Source organism: Coenobita brevimanus, chromosome 17, assembly GCF_032717465.1.
Source record: "Coenobita brevimanus isolate Jiangsu-jjx chromosome 17, ASM3271746v2, whole genome shotgun sequence".
Lineage (NCBI taxonomy): Eukaryota > Metazoa > Arthropoda > Malacostraca > Decapoda > Coenobitidae > Coenobita > Coenobita brevimanus.
This window is the reverse complement of record NC_136970.1, coordinates 535,001-547,500: the sequence shown is the minus strand read 5'-3', so window position 1 is coordinate 547,500 and position 12,500 is coordinate 535,001. Positions and strand designations below refer to the sequence as shown.

At 43.4% G+C, this 12,500-nt stretch overlaps 2 protein-coding genes across 2 annotated transcripts in view; both read left to right on the top strand.

Moving 5' to 3' along the window:
* LOC145391211 (E3 ubiquitin-protein ligase SHPRH) overlaps positions 1–3,513 on the top strand; it is a 36,357-nt gene extending 32,844 nt beyond the window's left edge. The window contains exon 12 of the mRNA XM_080265886.1: positions 3,442–3,513. Within this exon, the coding sequence (XP_080122012.1) occupies positions 3,442–3,513 (72 nt within the window). The remainder of the gene's footprint in view (positions 1–3,441) is intronic.
* A 1,724-nt stretch (positions 3,514–5,237) lies between these two features.
* The window catches only part of Mad (mothers against decapentaplegic homolog 1), a 34,836-nt gene continuing 27,573 nt past the window's right edge, over positions 5,238–12,500 (top strand). The window contains exon 1 of the mRNA XM_080265847.1: positions 5,238–5,702. Within this exon, the coding sequence (XP_080121973.1) occupies positions 5,472–5,702 (231 nt within the window). The 5' untranslated portion in view covers positions 5,238–5,471. The remainder of the gene's footprint in view (positions 5,703–12,500) is intronic.

The window sequence follows — 12,500 nt, the reverse complement described above, 5'->3', positions numbered from 1 at the left end:
TTTCCCTTTCCTTCCTGTCACTTTTTTGGTACTTTTCTTTCCAATTCAGGTCTGCACTGAGTGACACGTCGAATGGTTTCCTGTGGCCCAAGAAACCATTTATAACGCTGGGTGGTAACCATTTAGCCATGTCACGGGGTGAAGTGGAGCCTACTATGGTACCTCTTAACTAGGTGGAGAGACGTAGGTGCGGTATCCACCCAGGAATCAAACAACACGCGTTGTCAGCCACAAGGAACATTGGTTCATTACACATGGCCTCCTGCAGGAACGGTTACATGCATGTGGTTGATGGGTCTGCTCGGCCGGACGGACTAGGGATGATTAATAACAACTTCATTAGGTCTTTCTCAAGCTGGATGAAATAATCAAAATATTATTCACTGAAAAATCAGTAGTTGTAATGAGAGGTTTAGTACATGATCTTCATCTCGTACTGCAGTCTCTTGTAGTCTGCTCTTTTTTATTATCATACCGGTACTCTCATTTCTTTCTCATTTACCCTCTCCAAAATCCCTCTCCCACCCTCTCCTTCCTCTTCCCTTCTACGTACCCTCACCTCCCTTCTCCCACTTCCTCCCTCCACTTCTCCCGACTCCCCTCCTCTCTGACTCTCCCTTACAGTTCCTTATCATCATCTGTGTCACCCCTCTTCTCTCCCTTGCGTTTTTCCTCACCCCACCCCACTTTCTTCTCTTCCCCACACTCTGCTATATTCCTCATGCTTCCTCTCTCCACTCTACCTCTTTACTTCTCCCCACTCTCATCTGTTCCGCACCCCCATCTCACTCCTGCCCCCTCCCTCCCTCTGTCCTCACCAGCTTCCTCCCTCTCCACTCCTCCCTACCTTCTTCTATACTCTTCCCTCACCGTCTCCTCTACACATCATCTCCCCTCCCTCTCTCTTCCCCAACCCCACTCTCCCCACCCCATCCCTGCCTACCCCCTCCCCCACCTCATATATCTGTGAGTGTCATGATAGGGCGGATTTCCCCATCACCAAATCATTTTACTTCCTTGATCTCATTCCCTACACTCGCTTCCCCTCCCCTCCCCCTCCCTTCACTTCCCTTCCCTCACCCATCCTCGTATCTCCGCTCCCCTCCCCTCCCCTCCCCTTGTTCGCGCTCCCCTCTGCTCATTCCCCTACCCTCCGTCTCTTCTTCATTCCTCCCCATCCCTTTCCTCCTTCACACTTCCCTTCTTCTCGTCCCCTCCCCTCCCTCACTCCTCCCTTCCCCTCATCTCCCCTCCCCTCCCCAACACACACTGGGTGAATTAAATGGTTTGTGGCTTCCCTCCCCCCCCCCCCATCCTTGCGTTGCACCGTACACGTGTTATAGTCAGTATGTTTTTATCTGATGAAAGTGGATCAGCCATGTAGTTCCAAAGTAAGAATGCGTCTCCTTGGTTACTAGTCAAACCACTTCCAGAACTTGAATACTGGTACTGGGTTATACTCGCGTGAGATTCGATGAGGTAGGAATGCGTCTCCTTGGTTATTAGTCAAACCACTTCCCCCAGCTTGAATGCTGGTACTATATTTTGCTCGCGTGTGATTCGATGAGGTAGGAATGCGTCTCCTTGGTTACTAGTCAGGTAATTCTTCCACACCCATAAATCGTGGTTGCGTGAAATACAATGGGTTTTAGTCACAAGATACAAATGCGTCTCCTTGGTTACTAGTCAAATCCACCTTGCAGTCTGACTACACCTGGCCATCAGCTGAACTGACAGGGGTAATAGAGAGTTTTTGCCAGGTGAAAAATTAAGAAAATAAAATCACACACACACACACACACACACACACACACACACACACACACACACACACACAGAGGGAGAGAGAGAGAGAGAGAGAGAGAGAGAATCTTATTAAAGGGGGTTAAGTGAACACGCAGCAACCTGTTCAGCGAATCTGCTAGTGATGCTGACTCTCTCCCTCTCTCTCTCACACACACACACACACACACACACACACACACACACACACACACACACACACACACACACACACACACACACACACACACACACACACACACGTAATCGAGAAGGAAGGGTTAATCTGTGTGTATGACTCTTACTCTTGAGATGCTGGCGATGTTACTGAGAATAAAATCACCTGACAATAGCCAGGTAAATATTGGAATGTGTCTTATCTCTTTTATCAGTGTTACCAATTTACCTGTCCATCTCCTTCCGCGTGTCTGGCTAGCTTTTATCTGATGACCTGCGCTCTGTGTGTTTGTGTGTTTGTGTGTGGATTTATGTGGAGGGTTCCTTTGATGCCTTATAGTGTGTGTGTGTGTGTAGAGGGTTCCTTTGACGCCGTATAGTGTGTGTGTGTGTGTGTGTGTGTGTGTGTGTGTGTGTGTGTGTGTGTGTAATCTAGTCACCTGCAGAGAGAGAGAACACTGGTTTTGCCTCCATCACTATTCCCCCCTGGCTCACATCTGATAACACACTGATAACACACACGCACACGCAACACCTGCACTCAGCACCTGCACACACACACAGATAGATAGTAGAGAGAGAGAGGCGCTGCTGTGGTCTTTCCTGTCAAGAGCCCAAAGGTCGACAGATGAAAGCTTAGGCGGTATGTTCCTTGTGCCTACGCCTCATTCCTGCCTCTATGAAACTTGGTGATGTGTTGAACGTTCTTTGGCTTAGGATGCTAGAGTGAGGAAGTGTGTATATGCTTCATGTTAGGTGTAATAAGTAAATGAGAGGTTATCACAGTTATTATTATTATTATTATTATTATTATTATTATTATCTTCATCATCATCATCATCATCTTCTTCTTCTTCTTCTTCATCATCATCATCATCATCATCATCATCATCATCATCTTCATCATCATCATCATCACCATCATCTTCATCATCATCATCATCATCATCATCATCTTCATCTTCATCATCATCATCATCATCATCATTATCACATTTTTCTCTCCAGACTTTGCTTCCTTTCTTCCTTTGGTGGGAAAAGAGGTCTTGATGATGATGATGATGATGATGATGATGATGATGATGCGTAGTATTAGTATTAGTTTTTATTGCCCACTCATCATCATAAATACACATGCACACACCCTCAGCAGTCCCCGTGCATACACACGCACATGCAGACGCACACAAACCCGCTGAGATGAGCATATGTGCACACGAAGATCCACGTAAGCACATAGATTTAAGTTCACATGCACCAGGTTTACACACACACACACACACACACACACACACACACACACACACACACACACACACACACACACACACACACACTACTTATCCGATCCAGTAAGTGGAGAAAATTAGCGGTCTTTTGTTTTGCTAAATTAATATGATGCTGGTAATGAGAGAGAGAGAGAGAGAGAGAGAGAATTTTGACCTTATCTCTACTAATTTTCTTCTTTCCTTTTTATTTCAGTGTCCTTCGGCCTTCAGGTACGCCATGCAAGAATTCTGGCGCAAGAAAACGAGGAGACGGAGTGACCCTTAGCAGAAAAACACAAAACAAAACACACGCACTCTCATACATGGTGTTTTTGTGGTGTTTTTATACGGGGCGAAAAACATATGAAGAAGTTCCCCCTCTTACACTGTCCATAAGTAGGAAGGAAGGTGTAAAGAAAACGCGGCCGAATTTTGAAATCTGTTGAAGATTGGTTGGGGAAAAAACAAAAAATAAAGGAAAGAAATAAAGATAATACTAAATAAAGATAAAAGAAGAAGAAATTGGTGAGACTATAATAAACGTGAAGAAACTATATTGAAGAAAACGCGACAAAACTTTGAATCTAGAGAAGAATATTTTGATGTGAGTTTGCAAGAAAAGCTGCTGGATTTTGGAACGCCTGATTGATATAGAAAAAAAGGAGGTCTTGGTTTGAAACTGAAAGGAACGTAGCATAGTTTTGGATTTAATAAAGCAAGGAAGAAAAAGGAAAATTAGTGTGATATTTAAAGAAACGCAGCCATAAACTGAAGCTTTTGTTATTAAGGAAGAAAAAAAATCAAGAGGGTGACACGGAAAGGGAATTGTGCCATTGATAAATATTGAGGGATCGTGAAGGCTTTTGATAAGAGATAGATTATATATTGAAGCGTCAGAGGGGATAGAGGAGTGAGGTATAAAAGTAAGGAATTGTACAGTATATATGTGTTTCTGATACAAGAGCGACGAAAAATGCGTGTCAGATAAGGTGAAAAATAAAAATGCTTCGAAGATAAGGAGAAATCTGTGTAATATTCCAAAAGCAAGAAATTTGAGATTGTGAGAGAAAGAAGTGCCATAGATCAGTAGTGCCAGGTTAAAGAAAGTGCCAGAGATTAGAGTAAGTTTCAGAGATAAGAAAATAAAGCTAGGGATATTGAAAGTGCCATATGCGAAGTAAGAGATAAAGTGAGACGTGAAGTGAGAGAGCGATAAAGTGAGAGATTTAAGTGCCAGGATTGAGAATTAAGTGCCAGAGGTTGTGCCATAATAACCATACACTCCTAAATACACCAAAAGCCGTCCAAAGTGTACACTAAATATTTACGTATACTTTTCAAATTTGAATGTATCTACCGTAGGAAAGAATAATTATACCGTTACTTAGATTGGCATACGTATTGGTATATTAGAAGTGAAAAGGGGAAAAAGTTTGATTTTTGTGTCTGAGCAGAGAGAACTGGAATTCTGAGAGGAAGTTCGTATATGATCAAAACGTGTTAGGTTTTGAAAGAGCAGGTACGGTAGTGTGGCCTGAATCACCTCTCTCCTTGTCAGCTGTAATCGTGTCAGCTGTCCTCCCCCTCCCACGCCTCCGTCAGCAGCCAGTTGTCAGGCGTTGAGTCAGCATCCATCACTTGTCACCTGTCTGTCGCTGCTGACACTGACGCCAGCTAAGCGCCATCTCGATCACCCTCACGTCAGGAAATCACAATACTGCATCACCTCAACGCCAGGTTATGCCAGCTCAACCTTGACGCCAAATCAACGCCATATTGGTCCTCCTAACATCAACATATAGCCATAGTAACTTACCTTCATCCTAAAACTTTCTGTTGTATCGCCATATTAACCAATCTTGACGCCATTAATCCGCCATATTAACTCGACGCCAACGATTTCCTGTATTTAACAACGAAATAGCAGTTATTTCTCCCAACGCTAGAAATTCATTTTGAACCACCACGACGTCAGAGAACCTCAATATTAACTCTTACCAACGCCAACGAAGCACCACCTCAAACCACCACAACCACGACGCCAGACGAAGCCACTAACGCCAATAAACAACCATCCAATTAACCACTCTTAACGTACCGCAGATACAAACCGCCATCACGACGCCAGTACCCCGCCATCTTGAACCACCAAGGACAACGAACCAACCCTCTAACCGATCTTAACGGACGGCGAATTCAAACCGCCATCACGACGCCAGACCTCCGCCATCTTAGCCCGCCACCATGACCACCTTAAACTCCCTGTTCTCCTTCACCTCCCCGGCCGTGAAGAAGCTCCTGGGGTGGAAACAAGGGGACGAGGAGGAGAAATGGGCGGAGAAGGCCGTGGACTCCCTGGTGAAGAAATTAAAGAAGAAAAAGGGGGCCATTGAAGAGTTGGAGCGCGCCCTCTCCTGCCCCGGCCAACAGTCTCGCTGCGTCACCATTCCACGCAGCTTGGATGGCAGACTTCAGGTATTGCATGTATTATTATTTTGGTTTTTATTAGCCAGTGTCAGCCCAAAATAGTAGTTGTAGTAGTATTTGTAGTAACCACCGTCGTTGTCGTCGTCGTCGTAGTAGCAGCGGTAGTAGTAGTAGTAGTACCGGTAGTAATACAGTACCAGCAGCAGTAGTAGTAGTAGTAGTAGTTTTAGTACCGGTAGTAATACAGTACGGTAGTAGAAGCAACAGCAGCAGTAGTAGTAGTAGTAGTAGTATAAGCAGTAGTAGTTGCAATCCCTGGCTCATATTTGTACTATTTTGATATTGTAGCTTAGTTTCATGTGATTGGTGCTGTAGAGGGCGCCTTCAGGTGGTGGCACTGATATAACCCAGCTGCCATCCTACGTCCCTCGGCTGGTGGACCGTAAGAGGGCAGTTTCAGCCAGCTGTCCACAGGGTTCAGGTCCATATGAGTTCAGGACCACAACAACAACTGTAGGATGTAGAGTATGATTTTATATATATGTATTTTGACAATTTGCTTATATAAATGTCTGTTTCACCTTTTTTTTTCATTATTATTATTATTATTATTATTATTTTATCAGTAGCCTATAAGAATATTTCGAGATTGATTTTATGCCTGTATTTTATCACGATTTTGCGAGATTTGTGTGTGTGTTTTTTTATATATATATATTTGCATACATAATGGATTCCCTGTTACCACCGCTGTTTTATCTTTATTTCTCTTTCCTTTTTCTCTCTTTTTCTTTATTTCTCTTCTTGTTCTCTCTTTTCTTTTTCTTTATTTCTCTTTCCTTCATGTTCTCTTTTTCTTTATTTCTCTTCTTGTTCTCTCTTTCTTTTTCTTTATTTCTCTTTCCTTCTTGTTCTCTTTTTCTTTATTTCTCTTTCCTTCTTGTTCTCTTTTTCTTTATTTCTCTTTCCTTCTTGTTCTCTCTTTCTTTTTCTTTATTTCTCTTTCCTTCTTGTTCTCTCTTTCTTTTTCTTTATTTCTCTTTCCTTCTTGTTCTCTCTTTCTTTTTCTTTATTTCTCTTTCCTTCTTGTTCTCTCTTTCTTTTTCTTTATTTCTCTTTCTTGTTCTCATTTTCTTTATTTCTCTTTCCTTCTTGTTCTCTTTTTCTTTATTTCTCTTCTTGTTCTCTTTTTCTTTATTTCTCTTTCCTTCATGTGTTCTCTTTTTCTTTATTTCTCTTTCCTTCTTGTTCTCTTTTTCTTTATTTCTCTTTCCTTCTTGTTCTCTCTTTTTCTTTATTTCTCTTTCCTTCTTGTTCTCTCTTTTTCTTTATTTCTCTTGCCTTCTTGTTCTCTCTTTTTCTTTATTTCTCTTGCCTTCTTGTTCTCTCTTTTTCTTTCATTTTTTTTTTGCACGTTTCTTCATCGCCATTTTTTTGTCAGTAGAATAAAGGAAAAAAAAATACTATATGGATTTTCAGCCGATTTGGGATAATTGACGACCATTGGAAGAACAGGTGATTAAATTTGAGATATAAAAGAAAAGGTCAGGGGTCAGAATTGAAGGTTATTCGAAGTTGAGAGAGAGAGAGAGAGAGAGAGAGAGAGAGAGAGAGAGAGAGAGAGAGGGTGGGTGGCTGGGGGAGACTGTGTGTGTGTGTGTGTGTGTGTGTGTAAATTCTGAGACTAAGCATCTGGCATTAGATAAGAGGAAAGGGTGACAATTTAATAGTTGGGTTTCAAAGCGTTTGTGGATTTGTATGCTGTCTGAGGAAGATGGAGGATGTGTGTGTGTGTGTGTGTGTGTGTGTGTGTGTGTGTGTGTGTGTGTGCGTGAGAGAGAGAGAGAGAGAGAGAGAGAGAGAGAGAGAGAGAGAGCGAGAGCCTGTCAGCCAGGTGTGTCTGGGTGCTAATTAATCACACAAGGTATATAAGTATCTTTCCTTGACTCTCTCTCTCTCTCTCTCTCTCTGTCGTACCCAGTTAAGAAAATAATACTACCAACACAACAACAACAACAACAACAACTACTACTACTACTACTACTACTACTACTACTACTACTACTACTACTACTACTACTACCACCACCACCACCACCACCACCACCACCACCACCACCACCACCACTACTACTACTACTACTACTACTACTACTACTACTACTACTACTACTGCTACTACTACTACTACTACTACTACTACTACTACTACTACTACTATATTGAAGTCAGGGAAGGTCTGGCCAAAGCTAAGTCAAACCACCACGTGAACAACAACACGAAAAACACATCCACGGTCTGAATGGCTGTTTCCTGTCGCGGTTGGATGAAGTGAGTTGTTTTATAATGTTGTAATGTGTGTGTGTGTGTGTCATATGCCAGTGTGTGTGTGTGTGTGTGTGTGTGTGTGTGTGTGTGTGTGTGTGTGTGTGTGTGTGTGTGTGTCATATGCCAGTGTGTGTGTGTGTGTGTGTGTGTGTGTGTGTGTGTGTGTGTGTAGGATATGTTGCAAGCCTACCTTTGTGACGTACATGACCGAGGGACAGGAAGGATGTGTCATTGTTTACAACTTTACACACACACACACACACACACACACACACACACACACACACAGGCAGAGAGAGAGAGAGAGAGAGAGAGAGAATTTTTACTCATTCAAAATTCCCTCCCTCCAGCTCTCTTCTTTCTTCTCCTGTCCTCTTCTTTCCTTTCCTTCCCCGTGCTTTCCTCCTCTCATCACTCTCATCTTCTCTCCTGTCATTCTCTCTTCTTTCTCTTCTTTCATGTTTCCTCCTCCTCCTCCTCCTCCTCTTCTTCAGCATGTAGAATTAGATCTCGTAGTCATAGTCTATTCTGTACCGTGCAAGCCTCGAAAGGACCATAATGTCTGCTGCTGTTTGCCTTCCTTTGTATTCCTTTGTATTCCTCCTGCTCCCTTTGTATTCCTCCTGCTCACTAGTATACGTGTACTGATACCATGTTTATGAGCTTGGGGGGAGGGGGCAGGTCTGATAGGGAAGAGAGAGGGTACCATTCTGCTTTCATACTACTTTTCTCCCTCTCCTCACCACTCTAACCCCCGCGCCTCGCTGTGGCAAGGCATTTTCAGCCTCAAGGGGGACATCAGCCCACAGCGCGGGTCGGTCCTGTAGGGGGGCTGTTGGTTGCTTACTTTTGGTTGATAGGTCTGCTCGGTCAGGCATACTGGGATTGAACCAGAACAACAACCAATACCCTGTTTATGGTGGTTGGGGAGGGGGAGGGGCAGGTGGGGGACCCTACCGAGATGGGGGGTTGATAAGGTGGGTCTGGTCGAGGTGTGTGGAGAGAGAGAGAGAGAGAGAGAGAGAGAGGGAGATTTTAAGGTACCGGTAATTTAAAATGGCTAATGCATTATTCCTATTCCAGTCATCCTGCTCTGTGTGTGTGTGTGTGTGTGTGTGTGTGTGTGTGTGTGTGTGTGTGTGTGTGTATCACCCACACTCCTGATGCTACATCTCTCTCATTCTCTCCTCCTCTCCTTTTCTCTACCATTTCCTCTTCTCTTCCTCCTTTCCTCCTCTCATTCCTCATTTCCTCCTCTCCCTCCTTCCTCCTCTCCCTCCTTCCTCCTCTCCCTCCTTCCTCCCCTCCCTCCTTATTACACCTTTCTGACCTTCTCTGTGTTATGCAAATCCGTCCAATATTGTCCCTCTTTACATACATAGCCTTCAAAATGATATTAACCAGCCATATCCAAAAATAAATCGCTAAGGAAGAGGTGTTAGGGAGCTGTCTTACCCGGAGAGAATGCTGACTTCATAATATCCAGGAAGATCATACCCATAAATTTATCTATACCCCGTTTACTCTAACTTGGCCTAAAATTGCCGTCTCTCCACCTCGAATGCTGAGTTGTAACAGGATATTAGCACTAGAATAGGATGCTAGTCACGAAGAAGTGCTACAAGAAAGGGTATATCACGGTAGTTTTTTATTTATTTCTTTACTTCTTTGGCCATGAGGAGAGGACGGAGAGCGAGAGACTAACGAGGAGAGTGTATGTGAGTGAGGTGGAGGGGGGAGAGGGAGGGGAGGCCGAGGATGAGATGCAGGGATGGCATGGAGAGGTATATGAGAGAGGGGATCATGAGCTGGGAGCAGGACAGTGAAATGGCGGGGGACTGGGTGACATGGAGGCGATTTGTTTGTGGCCACCCCTTGCGGGATTAAGGCGTCTGGCAGTAGATAGATAGATTTATTTAGTCTACTGATCTGCGTGAAATGAGCTTTAGGACGAAAATCTGGGCCAAGGTAGTGTAAAAAGAGCTTAATGAAGTGGTGACTGATACGGTGTGGTGTCAGATGTGGTGTGATGTCAGGTATGGTGTGGTGTTGTGTCAGGTGTGGTGTGGTGTCAGGTATGGTGTGGTGTCAGGTATGGTGTGGTGTGGTGTCAGGTATGGTGTGGTGTGGTGTCAGGTATGGTGTGGTGTGGTGTCAGGTATGGTGTGGTGTCAGGTATGGTGTGGTGTGGTGTCAGGTATGGTGTGGTGTCAGGTATGGTGTGGTGTCAGGTGTGGTGTGGTGTCAGGTATGGTGTGGTGTCAGGTGTGGTGTGGTGTCAGGTATGGTGTGGTGTCAGGTATGGTGTGGTGTCAGGTGTGGTGTGGTGTCAGGTATGGTGTGGTGTCAGGTGTGGTGTGGTGTCAGGTGTGGTGTGGTGTCAGGTATGGTGTGGTGTCAGGTATGGTGTGGTGTCAGGTATGGTGTGGTGTCAGGTATGGTGTGGTGTCAGGTATGGTGTGGTGTCAGGTGTGGTGTGGTGTCAGATGTGGTGTGGTGTCAGATGTGGTGTGGTGTCAGATGTGGTGTGGTGTCAGGTGTGGTGTGGTGTGGTGTCAGGTGTGGTGTGGTGTGGTATGGTGTCAGGTGTGGTGTCAGATGTGGTGTCAGGTATGGTGTGGTGTCAGGTATGGTGTGGTGTCAGGTGTGGTGTGGTGTCATTTGTGGTGTGGTGTCAGGTATGGTGTCAGGTATGGTTCTTCATATATTAGTGGTGTTGGACGGGTGTCGGGCTGGAGAATGCGGATATGAAGGCAGTTATCACCACCACCACCACCACCACCACCACCACCACATGCCGTTGGAATTTGGACAACTCTATGCCATGTCCACCTGTTCATCAGTCTTAACACTTTTTCCTCGCCTGCTTATTCTGCTATTGTCATTTTTTTTTTTTTTTTCGTTCTTTTCTTTCGATGCCCACCTGTAGATTACCGTCTCCCGTAACACCTGTTCCTCGCCTATTTATTTTATTATTATTTTTTTTTTTTAACCAACTTTGTCCAAATTTTCGTCCTCTTTTCTACCACCTGTAGGATCACCTTCTCCCCTAACACCTTTTCGTTACCTGTTTATTCTACTTCTTCCGTAACATCCTTACTACGATGACGCTCCTTCTTGTCATTCTTTTTATTCCTCGTTGTTTCTGTTCTTCACACTCGTCTTAGATATTAAGCTCCCTAACACCTGTTCCCTAGTGATTTATTTTTGGATTCGGCTAGTTAATATCCTTTTGTACGTTTATGCAGAGTCTGACCATACTGGAAGATTTGTATAACACAGAAGAGGACAGTGAGGTGTAATAAGCAAAACAAATCGCTTAAGAAAAGGTGTTAGGATTTATATAACACAGAATAAAGCAGTACGGTTTAACAGGTAAGATAAATCGCTTAGGAAAAGGTGTTAGGATTTTTATAACAATAAAACAGTACGGTTTAATAAGTAAGATAAATCGCATTAAAAAAAATGTTAGGATTTACATAACACAGAATAAGACAGTACTGTTTAATAAGTACCGTAAAATAAATCGCTTAGGAAAAGGCGTTAGGATTTATATAACACAATAAAATAGTAAGGTTTAGTAAATAAGATAAATCGCATAGGAAAAGGTGTTAGGATTTATATAACACACAATAAGACAGTACGGTTTAGTAAGTAAGATAAATCGCACAGGAAAAGGTGTTAGGATTTACATAACACAGAAGAAGAGTACTGTTTAATAAGTACCGTAAAATAAATCGCTTAGGAAAAGGTGTTAGGATTTATGTAACACACAATAAAACAGTACGGTTTAATAAGTAAGATAAATCGCACAGGAAAAGGTGTTAGGATTTATATAACACACTGACAGTACGGTTTAATAAGTAAGATAAATCGCATAGGAAAAGGCGTTAGGATTTATATAACACACTAAGACAGTACGGTTTAATAAGATGAATCGCTTAGGAAAAGGTGTTAGGATATATATACGTGTCTTAGAATAGGGCTCTTAATTACAATAGAATACTCAATCATTCTTTTTATATCCGCTGCCGCTTTGATCACGATAAGATATGACACTTCCTGGGTAGGAGGGTGTGGAGGTGAATGAAATGCCGTTATCAGGGTTCGTATTCTGGTCGGCTGAGGAGGCCCCCTAACACCTTTTCCTAAGCGATTTATTTTAGTTATTACACCTTACTGTCGTACACACACACACACACACACACACACACACACACACACACACACACAGAAAGAGAGAGAGAGCTGTAGAGATTGGATGGATGGATGGTACACACACACACACACACACACACACACACACACACACACACACACACACACACACACACACACACACAGCTGTAGAGGCGGCTGGATGGATGGATGGTACAATACTTGCTTAGAGGGGTGGATAGGTAATTGCAGACAGAGACAGATAGGTAGAGAAAGCGCAGAAATAGATTAAGTAATAGATAGAGAGCCAAATATTTTACAAGTCAAGATCCTATATTAAAACATGATATCAGTTCCTGT